Source organism: Malus sylvestris, chromosome 8, assembly GCF_916048215.2.
Source record: "Malus sylvestris chromosome 8, drMalSylv7.2, whole genome shotgun sequence".
Classification (NCBI taxonomy): domain Eukaryota; kingdom Viridiplantae; phylum Streptophyta; class Magnoliopsida; order Rosales; family Rosaceae; genus Malus; species Malus sylvestris.
This window is the reverse complement of record NC_062267.1, coordinates 28,893,716-28,912,753: the sequence shown is the minus strand read 5'-3', so window position 1 is coordinate 28,912,753 and position 19,038 is coordinate 28,893,716. Positions and strand designations below refer to the sequence as shown.

The 19,038-nt window shown below is 38.9% G+C and overlaps 1 protein-coding gene across 2 annotated transcripts; it reads right to left on the bottom strand.

The window, feature by feature from the left end:
* Positions 1–901: 901 nt before the first annotated feature.
* LOC126632539 (membralin-like protein At1g60995) lies at positions 902–14,328 on the bottom strand. Of its 2 annotated transcripts, XM_050302964.1 has the most exons (15): positions 14,078–14,326; positions 13,269–13,331; positions 9,369–9,451; positions 9,017–9,278; positions 8,121–8,202; positions 6,764–6,825; positions 6,540–6,634; positions 5,779–5,858; positions 5,536–5,619; positions 4,385–4,501; positions 3,935–4,020; positions 3,680–3,786; positions 2,092–2,183; positions 1,932–2,008; positions 902–1,669 (listed from the first exon to the last, which is right to left on the bottom strand). In XM_050302964.1, the coding sequence occupies exons 1-15, from the start codon at positions 14,228–14,230 to the stop codon at positions 1,190–1,192; spliced, it is 1,923 nt and encodes a 640-aa protein (XP_050158921.1). In that variant the 5' UTR covers positions 14,231–14,326; the 3' UTR covers positions 902–1,189. The 2 variants fall into 2 exon arrangements, with proteins under 2 accessions (XP_050158921.1, XP_050158920.1); XM_050302963.1 differs by having other exon boundaries at positions 9,017–9,451; positions 14,078–14,328.
* Positions 14,329–19,038: the final 4,710 nt, after the last annotated feature.

The window sequence follows — 19,038 nt, the reverse complement described above, 5'->3', positions numbered from 1 at the left end:
GCCACGAAAGTCTTGCCAGGAGCTACCGAAGCAGCAACACTAGAGAAAACGACCGAGTGGTGAAAACGAACAAGACATTGCAGCACAAAATTATCAAACCCGCAACAAGAAACACACCACATTCAGATTTCTTCACCAAAGATGCAGAACCAATAGATAGTCACTATATCCAAATCTCATTCACGAATCCCTGCAAATATATACAAACATAGTAATGGGTAGAAGGTGAGGCCAATGGGAATGTAAAATACCCTTACTTTGGCCGAAGTCGCAGTACACTTGGCCTTGATGGAAATTCAGCAAGCCATTGGGGGAGGGAAATAAATCTGGCAACCATATTCAGCCCAAAGTCTACAGATCAAAGCAAAGAATGGGATGGGGATGGTTAATGGGGAAGGGAGGCAGAGGGGAAAAGTGAGGGGAGAGTTTTGGGTTTGGAAAAGAACAACTAGAGTATAGGGAGGGGTGGAGAGGAGGGACATGAAGCTCAAAAGTGAGAAACTCAAGGAAAAATTAGAGACAAAGCTCAAGGAAACTGAGAAAAATCTCTTGGGAAAATTGAAAAAGAGAGAAGAGGATCAAGAGTACGAGAGAAAGAGGAGAACAGGGAACTTGGACAAGGACAGCCATCGACACTCAAGCCAAAGGCTAGGGCCGGCGGCGAAGGAGTTTGCAAGGTTGGGAAACCATAGAGAAAGAGTCTCACGTGTTTTCTTCTATAAGTAAAAACGCCTAATGCGATTTCTTCAATTTCACATACAGATGAAGCATTTATACTTCTGCTACTATTGTTCCACATCCTTAATTAGGCAATTGATTACGAATATACGGCATGGTCTGCAGGCTCGAAAAGATTAAGGAAAAAACATATACCAGACTAAACCCTAAACCACACACAAAATGAGTACAAAAAATTTAATTTCGCGGTAGGTTGCCCATCTCCTTCATGAAACCGAAAAATGTCTTGCAAGTGAGAAGCTTGACTAGGAAAAATCGGACATCACCAAATCCGATTCTTGCTTTCGATTGTATTCTTCGATAAACTAAAACGATATGTAACCTATCATTTCTATATAAACATGTACATCCAGCGTAACCTTTGCTATACTACTTCACATACATGAAGATCTACAACAACAAAAGGAAGCAAACTAAGACCGCCTTCGTCCATACGTGCAATGTTCTGATGCTACCTTTGTATATCTTGATTTTCTTGCCTAGGAGGTTCCGCATAAACTTGTCCTTGCTCTCTCACATCTCTGAACATAGAAAGAAGGGAATTGAGGCCGCCTTCAGAGGACGCCCCTCCTAAGATCCATAACAGAAGCGAACTGAATGAATTCATAGCACCGGGGTTGGGACCATTCTCTGCTTGATTCAGATCAGCTTGGCCGGGAGCCTGAGGGTTTCCCACCCCGTCTAGGTTGTCGTTACCGGACTGTTCTTGAAGGCCGGGTGCTTCTGCTGCATTTGATGGTACTGCTGGATTTGATCCAGATCTCAGCCCGGGTCCAGGTGCCAAGTCAGGATTAACTAGGTCGGGGTTTCTTGTGTTCAATCTTGTGATCTGTACCGTTGAGGCAAGGAACGTTGAGGAGGTAATGTGGAAATCTGGGTGTTGCTGGAGCTGAGATCGTCGATTTTGGATAAACCTCTGTAAAGTTGGTACCTGCAGGGAGTGTACCAAGATAATAACTGGTTAAACTTCAACTAATTAAGGTCATTAAAGATCTCAACAATAACATACAGACCACACTCAAGTGTGCCGTAAAATTCTTGTACCAATTATGCCTCTGGTCTCTTGTCAAACTACGAAAATACGCAAAGTCCATGGTAGTTTGCAATAGATCGTGTCATTCAAAAATATTTCATCTAAACGATAAGCCAGGCCCTAAAGGGAAAGAATCTACACAATAAGGGTTAAGGGTTACCTCAAAACGGTTCCAGAAGTATAGAATGAGATGCTGCATAAAAGCGGCAGCTGTAGAAAGAGCCAAATAAGAAAAACCTGCAAACAGTTCGAAAGCAGGATTTTAGCAACAAAACAAAAAATAGTTTCCATCTAACAGTAAAGCAAGAAGTAATACGTACCATAAGTATAGGAAAAGAAATAGATGTGGAAAACAAGAAAGTAGATCAAAAAGAAGCGGGGAAAGAACTTCATAGAAATGGGCGTCCGGACACTGCAAGAAGGGCAATCAAATGAGAAGAGCATGATACAAACTAGAAATGTAGCAAAAATAGGGTGTGCAGTGTGCACAACGGAGGGAAAATTAGCCTTAAAGAGGTGCCATTATCAATGCATTGGGCTTTAATACCTTTCTAAGATCATATCTTAGCCAAGTTACATAGCGACTCACATTATCAAAGCCCATGAACAAGGCTTTCAACTCTTTCATGGTACATCTTAGGGCACTTGGTGATTTGCTTTGTAGCTAAGTGGCTTTGGAGACATATCCAAGGTCTGGGAAATGGAAATTTGGAGGCTAGAAATAAAGCCTTTCTAGCTAAGTGGCTTTGCAGTTCCTTTGTGTCCGGAAGCTTTATGGAACTTGTTGAGTAAGAGTAAATATGGTGTTTCACCTAATGGGTGGGATTCAACGGTTGTTTTGACTGGATCATGTCACGACCAGTGGAAAGACATATCCAAGGTTTTCAACTCTTTGATTTCTAATTGTAGCTTTGTTGTGGGAAATGGCAAAAGAATTCCGTTTTGGGAAGATGTGTGGTTGGGTACTTCTTGCTTGAAAGATCAGTTTCCAAGACTCTACAACCTGTCTGCTTCTCGCAACAAGGTTATTTCTCGATAATGGATGCTTCTAATGGTTGGAGGAATTGGAACTTCGGTTTTAGGAGGAATTTAAATGAGAGGGGTGTGGAAGAATCTTCATCCCTCCTAGGTATGGTCAACAATGTCATCATTCACAACTCTAGGCTGTACTCAAGGAGATGGTCGTTGGACACCGGTGGAACATTTTCGTGCAGATCTCATTACAACCACACCACCAAATTGGAAAATGAGCAATTTTTCCATCCCCTTCGGCTGATATGGAAATCTTGAGTTCCTTCAAATGTCAAAATTTTGTCTTGGTTGGTAGCTCATAGCAAGTTCAATACATGTTTTTTTGGCTTTAGGCTGTTTTTGTTTTTGTTTGCTTGGTTTTGTGATCTTTGTTGTGGTTGAAGTGTTAGGACTGGTCTGCTAGACCACCCTATCCGTTTGTTTCTTTTTTTTTCCTAATAAAATTGCCTCTGCATAAAAAAACCCCTTGATCAAGGCAATCAACTGCAGAGATCATGGGACAAAAGCCACATCAGTTTCAAAAGAGTGCCAGTTACAACCTAACCCTGCCTCAAAACTGGAGTACTTCCAGGTAATATTAAGCCCAACACTGCCAATCTAAAATAGGCCTACATACCAGATTCTAAAGAGCAACAAGTTGAGCAATCATTTGTGTCTAGACCGCATATCTGATTTATATATTACGACCAAGATATGGCCTGATGAAAACTATGAACTCATGCATTGACTAATGACAGCACGATTCCCATCACATGAACTGTGGAAAGGAATGTCTCTCAGAGTGAATAATTTTTTAGTTGAAACGTCCTCATTATGTGTACAGGCATGGCACCCAATAATTTTCCTGCCACATATTTAAAAGGGAGAGAGAGAAACCTGATTAGCGTGAATAGTTCACTCAACCAGACAAGTATGAGGACCATAAAAGCCAGCAGTTGATCGTCATAAAACTCGAACAGAAAAAATAATATACCAATCATTATCTGCGACCACAAATGGTTTGGCATGAAATGTGGAAATCCAAAAGTTTCATTTGCAAGTAAACATAAGTAAATGAATAAATAAAATTCCAAAAAAATCGTTGACTGACTATATATTGTGTGATGGTGAACAAAAAAGATGTACTCTTACCGGCACGAAGACAAGTGATTCAATTACATGCACAAAAATTAACTGGAAAGTTGGAAGCTGATGACGAGCATGGTGTTGAAGCTGCACTGCAATAATTTGGCAAAAGTAAGCACCCAAATATAGAGGCAGGATAAGGAGGATGTATGATGCGCAGGGAAACCCAAAAAATTACGTTGCCACCTCACTTTATTTATAAAAATGATGTACTCATCAAACCAGGGAAACAAAATGGATGATGTTTTCGGTGAACAAAACCTTAAATTTGATAGTATTACTAACACGTGAATAGATGGTATTTCTTGATTTAACGTCAAAATACAATTAAGAGTTTCCTAACATGCATTATTTCATTGTCTCAAGGACAGAAGAAGACACTAATGGGGGCATGTATTGTGAATGGAGGCTAGCGTCTTGCTTTATCCAGAATACACAAAATTAAATAACACAAACCTGTGAACTTCAGCATGCGAGTCTGTGTCTCTCTCAATGTGAATGACACAGACATGGTGGTTGTAAAGAACACAAAAATGGACATCATAAGCACACCACATTTTGTCACAAGGTAGTCTGCACAGGAAGCAAATCAAGCCAGAATTTTTCTTAGCATAATGCATATAGAGTAAAATAAGTTTCAGCACCTTTTTTTCATAAATACTTGATCTTTAGTTAGTCTAAGGTCCCTGATAATGTAGCATATTTTACTTTTGAGTGTCCTCAGTTGATTGTTTGGCCAGATTTAATTCTATAAAATTTGTTATAACATCCTTACTTGTACAATTTTTTTTCAAATACCCAAATTAACCTTTAATGTAAAACTGAAAGCATCACAGTTTTAAACATCATTACAAACATTCCACGTGGCCACCTTTTATAAAATATTTTTTTTGGGAAAGCAAAATTCAAGATCTATAAATCAATATTATGAAGAAAAAAAAATGTAAATAGGATAAATAATGCAATTGTTGTACAGCTACTTTAACCAAACCATCCAAAATCCTAAATCCCAGTCGCCACCCAGTGAAAATTCTCGGCCCGTCTTACAATCATTTTCCATAAAGTTCAAACCCTTTTAATCTCAAAGTCATTATTCCTGCAAATACTTACAGATCCAAATTTCCCAATATATCAGAGACCAGAAATACCATTAATAAACTCGAGTAATGTTCTACCAACTTAGCTCTTGGTGTAGTGCTACTTGTCTTCCCAAGTATTGAAAGAGATTAAAAGTTTGACACCCCCCCCCCCTCTCCCTGATTGATTAAAGAAAAACAAGAATTCTCATGCTGTCACAGGTGCTTTACAGAATAACAAAAAGGTTTAAGTGGTATACTTAACAAGTACATTATGTATTCTTCGTTCTTTATGCATTTGAGAAGTAGATGCACTACTTTTTAACATAAGTTCATATTCATCAAAAAAATTTATTTTATATACCTCAACAACAAATGCTTCTCAAAATTGAAAATTTCACAAGAAATGGCTGATGTAAAAGAAAAGCCATGGCATCTTATAATTATACGTGAAAAGTCATGTTTACTAGTGAGATTCCCAATGAAACAACATTGCACAAGAATGGAAATAGAAGGCACACGTCAACAAACCTCCAAACCTTGCAGGGCCTTGTGGCGGTTCTTGTGCATAGCTAATATTAAAGAACTCCTTTGTCTGAAAATTATAAAGATATCCTGCAATGTGTATCATAACAAGCTTAGGCACAAGTCCTGAAACTCACTCTCAAGTGGCATTTTTGCCACTAAATTTAATTAATGCTCTCCTCCAAATGTCCTAGCTTATTTACAAGTGCCACATATAGAAAGGAAAAAGGAAATTAACCGCTAATTTACCTTGTCCAGGTGAACTCAATAAACTATTTATTAAAATAGTATCATATCCAACAAATCTGTTAATGAGTAGCTGCTGCCACCTGGTGATTTAATGTAAGCCACAACAATCAAAACACATACTAGTTTACCACTCTCATATGCTTATTAATAACTCAAAGTTACAAATCAATATAAATTATAAATTACAAAAATTTCTTAGATAAATAATGCTTTTATGAGAAAAGAAACTGAAAGTAAAAGGTGCACCACGAGTATCCATTGTTGATAAATTGCAAAATATAGCACACATCAGCAATATACTCATCAGAGTCCTGAATTATTGAGCTATATTTGATCCCAACCAGGCTATCCGAAAAGTTAAAAGATCTCCCAAGTCTCTCATCTTACTGAGAAAAATAATTTCAAAAAATTGTTACTTTAGTAACAACCTATCCAAGCCTAAAGAAAAGTATGGCTGCTATCTCAGTATACAACATAGAAATATATTAATAAAAACAACAATTAAAATGGCCAATAAATAAATCACAATATTACTGATTAAAAACAAAAAAACACTCCTGCATATGACAGGTAAGCTGTAGTTTATGAAAAAATACAAAGCCAAGGCAGACAACTGATGTTTCATTTTTTATGTACAAGCACTTGGGTTAAGTTGACTTTGATTTAATGTATGGGTTCTAGACAAAAATTTCACTACCAAAACCAAAAGCACACCACCCAAACCAATATATGTAGTTATTTGCAGGAGATAATATCATTACCTGTTCCCAAAACAAGAATGCCGAGCTGATATGCTAATGTTTACAGCACGAATATTATGCCGAGACCTGGCACTTTCAGGTAGTAAGAAATAACCCTACAAAGTTGATAACGACATTAGAAAACTATTACGAAACAAGCTTCTGAATCCAAAACCTGTGCAGTCCAACTCATCAGAAAGTTCGGGAGATATGAGTGGAAATAATCTATTACATTCAAAATTAACCTTTTCCATGGTGTACAAATAAGTTGGTTCAAAAGTTTTGCTTCTTTTCTCAAGCCACTGCACTGAAACAGATTCAAAACAAGTTGTCAATAGCAATGACTTTCAGTTCTCATAAGCTCAAGAAAGGCTGTTGAAAACTGATACACTGAACAAAAACAGTGCAATCCAAATAGGTGAACTTCGATAATATATTTTATACTGGCTATAAAGTAACGATAACTAGAAACATGGGTTCAGCTCTCATGTTTCTTTTCCTAATTGCTGCCTTTGGTTCCAGCAGCCAACTCCAAACACAACAGGACAATAAAACACAACCTTTACCCAATCCAATGACTGAAAATAAAAGGAAAGTCCCTAAATTACTTAGACAATGATGCCCAAAAGAAGGTAAAGAACCTAGCTTTGTCCAAAATAAAAGTACATATCGTTGAAATCTCTCTTATTAGCAAAAAGAAAAAATAAACAAAAAACAAAAAAACAAAAAAGTAACCGCTCAACCATTTGTCCTTTTCGGAGTATACTACAAGTGGTACAACAGTCACAAATTATCTTATTAGAAAAAGAGTTTTAGATGAATGACTCAAAACAAATGAATAGACAACATCTTCAGCGAGACTCAAGTGAACTCAAGGATGGTACAACAGCAAAATTTTGTTCCATTGATAGCCTTGATGCGATAATGTACTGCAGCAAGGTTATCTATGTTGTCCACTATTTAGCATTAAGACTTCATGATTTACATAAAATATTCACGCAAGCAATTTTCATGGTATCTACAAGATATACTAAGAATTGGTGCTATGGCAAATAGGAGTTTCAAATAGAACAAACACTTATAAATGCTTCTCCACCATGCTACTCCAAAGGCCTGACTTTCAACATTAAAAAACATCCTCTTACACAAACATAATATCCAGAGTCTCCAGACAACTTGCTGAAAATGACGTTGTATACCTTTGTTTTGTATCCCAATCAAGCATTTGCAACCAAATCACGGAAACAGCATTCCAAATTTAAATCCTTTGTACAAAAAAAGTATAAAAAAAATCACGTCCAACCAATGCAAAGATTCTTATTTTCATTATCATTGAAAAAGTTTGTGCCTTTGTGGACTTCTGGTCCGCTCTCGTATTTTTATTGTTTCTTTGCAATAAAAATTTGTTTCTTCTTCCAAAAAGGAAAAGGCGGAAAAATCGTTTGTGCTCCTTTAATTATTAAACTATAAGACTCAGTTTAAATGCACTATGTAACTAACTGTTTTTCTTTTCACGGATGAAAATATAAAATAGAATAAACATGGGTGTATGGAATCCAAAATGATGCTATGCAATGAATAGTTAAAAGGATAGTCAGAAACCTGCATACAAGTTAAGCCTGTCCAAATGAAGTATGCGCAACCACTTGGGAATATCAAGATCTAAATGTATCCCTGAAATGTTCTGCACTTCAAAATAAAAATCAGCAAAAAGGACTTTGAACTACAATACAAGAAGCCAAATAATGTTCACACAAAGCATGTTCATGTAATCCGTTTCCAAATATGAAATTGGTCAAATGCAGAGAGAGAGTACAACAGCAAGCGGCAACTATTTCAATGTTAAAGGAATCAGCAGGTAGGACGAAACTACAAAGAAAAATTAGAAGGGGAAGAAAGGCTTCTTCAAAATCCTTCAAACATCAAGACAAAGTGGATAGAGCCATTTTTTCTTTATTGAAAAAAAGAGACATGCCCATGGCAATTTCAGTAATGATAATTTTCAACATGAACTAGATGAAATCAAAGGTAAATGGACCTTGAAACATAACATACTGTCACTATTGATAATCGCAATCTTCCAAAACTACCCACTATTGGTTTGAGCTGTTTCTTTTGATAAGTTTATTTTGGATCAATAAAAGTAATTGGAGGTTTACATAATTATGCAATGCTGTTAGATTATGGGCACCTATTTTGGGACACCTAAAAACAAAATGATGGAGAAAATTTGAGACATGGGGAGATATATAAATTTCCTACTATGTCAAAGAAATTCACATCAACATATTCCAACGCACGTAGAACACCCTATAAGGATAGCAGTAACAGCAGAATGTAATAACATGGCTACAAAGTATAGAAACCAACCACAAATCAAATATGCACACTGGTTTATTCCAATGATTTTGGTAACTAGAAAACAGGGTCAAGATATTAGTAGTTCCAAGGATGACTATAGTTCAGTTATTAATTTTCAATTGCCTCAGTCTACTTACCCATAAATTTCCAATGACATGTGCTCCATGTTTCCGAAAGACTGAAAAGAGACGGGGACGCATTTTCCACAGTTTGATAAAGTTAACAAGTGCGGCTTTAACTGTCTCTTTCACAGGTGAAAGAAAACTACTACGTCTCTCCTTTATTTCATTTTTGACAATTGCATCATCAAGTGTTGCCATAGTATTCGGGCTATTGGTAGAGCTATCTGTCTGTCGATCCAGAACTTCAGTATCCGTCTTCAGTTCCAACTTACCACTCCTAACACCAGAACCAACCCAAATCAACAAAAATTTTGCAGCTAAACATGTCAATCCATCTCCATCTACATTAGCAAAGTCTAATTTATACATTACAGATTTTGTGTCTGGGGCATCATCCATCACATTGGTGAACTCTGACTTATTCTGCGACCACAACCCTGCACTAGTTATCTAAATCAAAACAACAGTTAGTATTTAAGAGATGTCTGTTAGGCCACAATAAGAAACAAACTCAATCTCCCGTTGGATTTCATGGTTTCAAGCTTAGTGAATCTGTAAGTATTTTTGTGTTGTTAGCTTTGCTTTGCCTCCATGTTTATGAATCTCTGAGCTACTTTGTTATTGAGCTTTGGTTCAGTTAAGCTGGCCCCTTTGACATTTGAACCTCTTTTGATTATTGATTCATATACCATTGCCTTTGTTTCATCGTTCAAAGTGCTTATAGTCAAACATCGAATAGGATCTGAAATTGTGGTTGACTCAGTTTGTCTGAATCATAGTGTTTGTGCCTTCTTTGTGAAGGAGTCAGGACCTTTGATCAGTTGGTAGTAACACACCACCATGAGAATAAGGCCTCATTGGATTTACTGATGAGGAATTACAGATGTTGTTTGTATCATTTTTTTTTTTGAGAAGAAACAATTTTATTAAAGAATAGTGAAAAACATAGAAGTGGATAAGAAGTCCACCAACAAATTAGAAAGGAAAATCCCAATAGGATTTGGCTACAGTAGCCAATTCTAGACCTAGCTCACTTAACTGCTGCTAACAAATCCCACAGTATTTGAGATAGAGAGCAATTATCAAACTCTTTAGTAACCGAAGCCCAAAAAGATGCCCAATATTTTACTCTCCCCCAAAGTACTTCTGCCCCGACTCCAGTATAGTCTTCAAAAATCCTTCTGTTGCGTTCCAGCCATATATTCCAAAAAATTGCCGATACCAGGCAACCCCACAAAGCTTTGGATTTTTTCCCTTTTCCAAGTGCCTTAAAATTGGTGCTTAGTAGCTCAAAACACCCTTTAGGAATGACCCAACTTACTTTAACCTCCTGAAACAGTTTCCACCATAGTTGGATCGAGTAGGAGCAATGAAGAAAGATGTGATTTACACTCTCCTCCTTAGCTTTACATAAACTACACCAATGTGGGGATAAACACATTAATTTTGTCGCAAGTGTTGAGACTCCCAGTGGCCACAAGCCATACAAGTATTTTAACCTTTGGAGGAACTTTTGATTTCCAAATCTGAGAGTAGGGTGGATAATAGTGCACAATCCCATTGTTGCTCAGCGATGAACGATAGGATTTGCATGTGAACAAACCTGAAGCTTCTAGGTTCCACCTTCTGTTATCCATTTTTGATGGAGACAAGCTAACCACTTCCACTTTCTGTAATAAGCTGGCCGCCTCTTCTATCTCCATCTCATTCAGATTTCTCCTAAAATCAAAGTTCCAACTCAAGGAACTTGACGAAGCTTCCACAAAGCTAGATATGTTATGATTATGCTTCCTCGATAATAAGAATAATCTGGGGAATTGCTCCTTCAGCGGTCCCCCTGCTAACCACCCATCCTCCCAAAACCTCACCCTCTCTCCATTGCCCACATCAAACTTGCAACATCTAAGAAACTGATGAGCACCACTCGAAATGTCTTTCCATGGGCTACGACTTGAAACCCTCCTTGGAGGAAGTGCATTCCATCCATTAACTTGTAGCCCATACTTGCTTCTTATCACCTTGTGCCATAGGGAATGAGACTCCCTTGGGAATCTCCACAACCACTTAGCCAATAGTGCTTCGTTCTGATTCCTCAAATTCCCCACCCCTAGACCTCCTTCCTCCTTGTTTTTAGTAACTAACTCCCATTTGACCAAATGGGTTTTCTTACCTTCCTCCACGCCTTCCCAGAGAAACCCTTTCATTAATTTTTCTAGACGTCTTCTTACCCCGCCAGGAATTTTGAACAATGACATATAGTAAATCGGCAAGCTTCCCAAGACTGATTGAATTAGAGTTAATCTACCTCCTCTGGATAGGAAAGCCTTCTTCCAACTTTGAAGTCTTCTTTCCATTGTTTCTACCACTGGATCCCAAAACCTTATAGCTCTTGGCCTTCCCCCAAGGTGAAGTCCCATATACTTTATAGGCCAACATCCTACCTCGCAACCCCAAGAAACTGCCATCCTGTTTAATTTCTCACTTTCTGAATTTATTCCGGCCAAAAAGCACTTTGCTTTGTTGATTTTCAATCCTGATACTGAACAGAATAAGTTGAGCACTTGTAATAGGTTGTTCCAAACTTCCTCGTCTTCCGTCAAGAAGAATATGGTGTCGTCTGCAAATTGAAGATGAGAGATCTCCACCTTTTCTTGCCCGATACACAAACCTTTGATGAGATCATTTTCTTGAGCCTTCTCCATTAACCTGCTCAAAACATCGACTACTAAGGTGAAGAGAAAGGGTGACAATGGGTCGCCTTGTCTCAGTCCTCTTGAAGCTTGAAATTTTCCCCTAGGCCTCCCGTTGATCAAAATAGAAAAATTTGCAGAGCATAAACATCCCTGCATCCATTTCCTCCATCTATTGCCAAAACCTTTTCTTTGTAGTACTTCTTCCAGAAATCTCCATTCAACATGATCGTACGCTTTTTCAAAGTCGATCTTGAGCACCAATCCCTTCTCTTTTTTCTGCCTTATCTCTTCTACCACTTCATTTGCAATGAGGACAGCATCCAAAATTTGTTGATCCTTAACAAACGCCCCCTGATGTGGAGAGACAGTTGTAACCAAAACCTCCTTCAATCTTGAAGCCAGTGTTTTCGCTATTATTTTATACAATCCAGTTACTAAACTGATGGGCCTATAATCCGTCACCTTCAAAGAATCTGACTTCTTTGGGATTAGGCAAATGAATGTTTCGTTCATCACTGCATTTATTATCCCTTTCTCAAAGAACTCCTCCATGATCTTCATTATATCTTCCTTCAAAATATCCCAGCAATGTTGGAACATTTGCATAGAGAAACCATCTGGTCCTGGTGACTTGTCCTTTCCACAATCGAAAACTGCTCTTTTCACTTCTGCTTCCTCAAAAGGCCTCTCAAGCCAATTTGCCTCAAGGGCGCTTATTGGGGCCCAATTTATACCTTCTAAACCCCAACATGCCTCGTCGTTACTGCTAAATAAGGATTTGAAAAAATTTACAATATGCTTTTCAATCTCTTTTGCATTCTCTATTAATCCCCCTCCAACCGACTCCAACCTTTCAATATAGTTTCTCTTCCTTCTTCCATTTGCAACTCGATGGAAGAATCTTGTATTACCGTCCCCTTCCTTTGCCCATTCCACTTTGCTTCTCTGCCTCCATTTCACTTCTTCTTTAAAAGCCAAGTCTCCCACCAGGTTTTGGAGTTCTTCCCTTTTACTTCTAGCTTCAAAATCTAAGCCTTCCGCCCCCTCTCTCTTATCCAATTCCTCTATGTTTACTTCCGCTTCTTTCAAGACTTTTTCGATTTCGCCAAAACTCTCCTTACTCCAGCTCTGCACCTTTTTTTTCATGGCTTTTAACTTGCTCATAAATTTATAACCCTCCCACCCCTCCACTTGCTCCGATTGCCACCATTCCTTGAATTTGTTTCTGAATTCTGGATCTTGGAGCCACATGTTTTCAAATCTGAAAGGACATGGCCCCCATTTCACTTTGTTGGTGTCTAGCTGGATTGGAGATTTTGGTTCTTTTAGGAAGAATTAGATGTTTCTGTCGCTGTTTTGATAGCTTTGTGTACTTTGGCAGTTTAGTACTTTTACCGGATTTTGGAGCCTTTGTAGTTCATTTTGAGGTTTATTGTAATAAATGGTAATGAACTGTTTATGTTCAGTTTTGGAGACTTTAAAGTAGCTACTTTTAGCTCTTAAAAGTAACGTGAAGGGTCACCTGCTCGGGTTTAGATTGGGCCAAATCAGGGGCGTGACAAGAAATGACATACCTTAATTTGAATAATTTGGGCTTCTGTTGTTTCGACACCAGAAAGTTCACTTGAACAGCCAGGCTTCCAATGCAAGAGAATCAAAGTTAATTCAAAGGCTCACAAGATATTAAGGAATAAAACTAAAAAAAAAAAAAAAAAAAAAGGGAAAACAAAAAGTAGGCATACATCTGGAGCACACGTAAACAATTATCCAAGCCTTTCCTTGAAAGCTAAAATGATCAGAACTTAAGGGTATGGGGATGCAGAGACACAAATACATTCTCAACAAATAAAAGCACATATATGGTGGGAAATAGTCGTGATTTGTGAATATACAAGTTTTCTCGGCGCTTTCTCGGCGCTCAAGCCCCTATGTGGCATTATATCCATATTCTACACTACAATAAGTTGATTTCAGATATGAAACATGATAAACAAAAAAACTGTATAAACTCTATTTTGATGACATCAAGGCTGAAGAAACTCGACCGGAACTGATCCTCTATCTAATTTTAACTTTTAAAGACCCAATCAAGAGGGCCAACTATGAGCTCACCCACCCATGTTACTGTGAAGTATGAACTCACAAAATAAAATGCACATCTGCAAAATTAAGACCTACAAGTGATCAAGAATTTACATGAATGGAACTCAAACTGAAATGCAATTGGTGAAGATTTACACGAACTAAGCTCGAATTGATCAAAACCCTAAGAAAAACAAACTACTAAGGCAAAAGTAAGCACAAATTACAATTCTCGAGCTGAATTTCAAATTCAAAAACCCTATAAAAGCATAAAAATCCGCACAAGGAAGTAGGGAAAAACCTGTTGAACGTAATTGGCGTGCATAACAACGAGAATAAAGAACAAGGTGATGGCGATGAAGAGGTACATATACTCCAAAGCAGCTCTCACTTTCGGCGTCAGGATCTGTGAGAACCGCTCTTGTACTCGGATGAAGGTCTGCTCCGCATCCATGTCTTCTTCTCCCTTTCTCTCCGATATTTCTATCTCCTTCTCTACTCATAATATGAGAGGTTGAGAAACGAGGATTTTCCCGAGAAAGTGATGGGAAACACTGATTACGTCATGATGTTTGAAGGAATGGGTGTAAACATCTGACTTTCTAAGGTCTGACCAAACGTGTTTCGTGTAAAAAACGTGAATATCAGATTTGACTTAGTAAAAATGTGTTTTTTCGTTAAAGCAAACAGTATTGTGGACTTTTCATTAAAATTCTCGTTGTTATTTGAGTCTTATGTTCGAATTCTCATATAGATTAATTCAGATTATTCTATCGTTTGAAACAAACAAACAAAAAAAAAAAACAGTATTTGTACCATACTTGACCAATCTCGAAACTACTGAGCACCGGTCAACGTTATACCGTCAAGGATCAAGAAGAGTTTCCCTCCAACTAGGAGACCAATTACAATGCGACACGTGTTGACATCAGAAGCCAATCACAGTGTGACACGTGTCAACATCAGAAGTCAATCATAACATGACACGTGTCAATGTCAGAACACAGCTAGAAGCTCTTCTATAAAAGGACACATGACACGTGTCAATGTCAGAACAAAGCTAGAAGCTCTTCTATAAAAGGACACATGACACGTGTCAATGTCAGAACAAAGCTAGAAACTCTTCTATAAAAGGAGATCATTCTTCCACAATATTTCCTAATGTCATTTTTACTAAATCATTCACTAGTACTCATTAAAAGAGAGCTTGAACCTATGTACTCGTGTAAGCCTTTCACAATTAATGAGAAATCCTCTACTCCGTGGACGTAGCCAATCTGGGTGAACCACGTACATCTTGTGTTTGTTTCCTTGTCTCTATTCATTTGCATACTTATCCACACTAGTGATCGGAGCAATCTAGCGAAGGTCACAAACTTAACATTTTCTGTTTACCAAAGTCCCCATTGATTTTGTACATTAACATTTGGCGCCATCTGTGGAAACGACACTTATTCCCAGTCTCTTCAGCTTTGCCAAGCTGGTTTCCACCATTCGTACACTCTCTTTTGACTAGGTATCTCTCTCCAACATGGGGAGCGAAGGAAGCCACAGTACATAGAATGACACATCTTTTGCACCTAGTGCGAAGCAACGAAAGAATGAAGGAAATAGGGTTGCTCTTCAAGCTAAAGTTAATGAGCTAGAAGCTCAAAACAACAAGATAGTAATGAAGAATGAGGTCCTCTAGGAGCAGTATTAGAAGCTCTTTGAGACGCTCCACGAAATTAGGCATACTCAAACACGCGAGCTCGTTGCCATGTGGACATCAACCATTATCTGGGTGGCCCCCAACACAGAAGGTCACCTCTCTTCGACATGGGTATCCCTGATAAAGAGCAAGCTAATCATCAAAACATTGATCAACATGAGACTTCTCTCAACCCAGATGCTTCGACTCGAAGCAGGAGAAGTGGAGGAAGACACATCCTTACAGAAGGGTTGGAAGGATTGAAAGCCGTTTATCGTGACTGCCGAGACTTCCTAAAGCAACGCCGAGAGAATCCCCTCTATATATGCTCAAAGATTAATGACCCAAGGGTTTCTGAAAGACTCGGTCTCATCCCACGACCCAGGCCAGCTGACAATCTAGGGAAGGAACGACAAGTCCCAGAGGAACATAAAGGTACATGGGACACTGAGGTATTCCGACAGACTCGCCCTAGAAATCAGTACGGCAAGTCCAAGGAAAAACCACACGCCCTTACTCAAACTTTCCTACTTCTAAGAGGCGATGGAGACTCACGAAAGAAAATTCCAGTGGTACATGACTCCACTCAAAAGCCCCTTGTCCTACAGCTCATTGAGGAAGTAAACAAGTTGAAGGCTAAACGTCAGGCCGAGATACCTGATTGGAACCAACCCATGCATGACCCTCTCACAAGGAGGATCCTCGACACCCTCCATCAAGCGAAGATAAAACAAAAGCTTGGTTTACAACTCTATACTGGAAGGGAGGACCCAATTGAACATCTTAACCTCTTTGAGTCCACCATGGCATATCAGATGCACACCGACGAAGAGCGATGTCTTCTTTTCCCCTTCACTCTCTCTGCGAAGCTCTAAACTGGTATTGCCGTCTTCCACCTAAGACAGTAGACTCATTTGAGGAACTGAGGAAACTGTTTGTCTCTCAACACATATTCCAGACCGATCGCTTGCATTCTGTATATGACTTGTACACTATTCTCCAGAAGCCGGACAAGTCACTACGAAAGTATGCTGTCACTTCAGCCATGAGTATTCTCGCTGTGCTGAGGCAGATGACAAGACCGCCCTCAAGGCCTTCACGGCAGGCCTACGTGATTGTTTCTTCAAGTACATGATCAATGCCAACACTTGGAAGACTTACTCTGAGGTGATGACACAGGCTTACAACCACGTCTCCGCCAAAGCAAGGACATACCAAGTGAACCCCCATATGTTTAACCTCTATCAAAAAGTGGGACGTGGAAGTCAAGTTCTACCAAGTGAGGAGATCTCGGCCATTCAGACACCCATTGCATCATCTCCTGCCTCATTTAGCTACTCGCTAAGTCACCAAACGTATCTGTCTCTTAGTAAGAGAAATGATTTTTACTCTCAGCAAGCCCATTACAACAAGAAGGATAAAAGTTCGTATCAAGACAACCACGGGTAAACGTACCGTCGACTATTATAATTATGGGGCTAAGCCTCACTCTTTCAAAGTGGAGGACTAGGTACTGAAGAAAATGTTATTATAAGAAGGCATACACATTACAAATGATTTAACTCTCAACCGCTTGAGATCTTTTGTCACATAAGCCATTCGGCAAATATTTAAAGAAGGGGGAATTTAGACAACTTCTTCTGAGTCTTTTACGTTCCTAGCACTGGAACACTTGGTCTACGCTGACATACCCTTATACTCAAACTCAGAGCTTCAACATGCGTACTTTGACACAAAGTATGTGATACTAAGTGTTACAACCAACATGGTTCACATATCAAAAGCATGGATCCCTTCATGCATAGCAAAACATTCATAAGTATCACTCATATCAATCAACATAAACATCATACATTCCAACATAGTCATACATAAACATCATACATTCCAACAAATTCATACATAAACATCATACATTCCAACACATCCATACATAAGCCAACTGTGCTTCGAAAGAGTTCAACATATTTTGTATCATTCGACACTTGCTACAATGTGCCTCGACACCTTGCCCTTATTCTCACCAACCAGGTGATGAAATGTGAAGAAGGAACTCATCTTCATGCCACCAACCAAGTGATGAAATGTACAACCCGTACTCTCTTTCATGCCACCAACCAGGTGATAAAATGTGAAGAAGGAACTCATCTTCATGCCACCAACCAAGTGATGAAATATACAACCCGTACTTTTTTCCATGCCACCAACCAGGTGATAAAATGTAAAACCCGTACTCTAATATCATTTGACAACTTGCCATTCATACCACCAACTAGGTGAAGAATGAACTCATCTTCATGCCACCAACCAGGTGATGAAATGTACAACCTGTACTCTCCTTCATGCCACCAACTAGGTGATGAAATGTACAACCCGTACTCTATTATCAATTGGTAACTTGCCACTCATGCCACCAACCAGGTGAAGAAGGAACTCATCTTCGTGCCACCAACCAGATGATGAAAGGGCATGAAAGAACTCACCTTTGTACCACCAACCAAGTGATGAAAGCAACTCACCATTCATTCCACCTACCAGAAGACGAGTGGTACAACTTGTACATGTGAACTCCTAGCATACACAAATAATAAAAAACCCTCAAGCTTGACAACTCAACTAGGGGAGCACTTATACCCGACAAGAGTTATAGTCACCAACAAAGTCTTATTGCAAGCCAACAACAACTTCAATGCATGGCATACGAAGATCAAGCTATTCAGTCCTCTTGCATCTACTTTAGACATTTCTCCTCTGTAATAATGCAAACACTACAACTCGTAGAAAGTTTCACACACTCTTGATCAAGACAGTGTGAAGCAAAACCAATTTATAGTGCCAACAAGAGCTTCATCAAAGGAGTTCAACTACAACTCGTACAAAAGCTTCACACACTCTTGATCAAGACAGTGTGAAACAAAACCAATTTATGGTGCCAACAAGAGCTTCATCAATGGAGGGCAACCATAATTCTCAAAAGCTTCACACACTCTTAAACAAGACAGTGTGAAGCAAAACCAATTTATGGTGCCAACAAGAGCTTCATCAATGGAAGGCAACCATAATTCTCAAAAGCTTCACATACTCTTGATCAAGACAGTGTGAAGTAAAACCAATTTATGGTGCTAACAAGAGCTTCATCAAAGGAGTTCAGCCACAATTCTCAAAAGCTTCACACACTCTTGATCAAGACAGTGTGAAGCAAAACCAATTTATGATGCCAAAAAGAGTTTTGTTTATACCATATTTAGGGCCTCGTATATTTGGGCCTTGGGCCTTGTATTTGGGCCTCACACTAAAGCCCATACTTTGTAAAAGAGGAGAAGCCCCTTATTCTATAAAAGGGGACTCCTACCCTCATTCTAGAAGAGGCCTCACTCTCACTCTCAGAGGCCATTTCTGGAGCCTTCTCACCCCTTTCAACGCTCTCACTTCTAGAGCTCTCTCTCCCCCTCACTTCTCAGAGAAATATAATACAATCAGTGTGGACGTAGCCCAAACCTTGGGGTGAACCACGATACATCTTGTGTTATTTACATTACATGCAGATTCACGGTCGGATTTACGTTGTACCA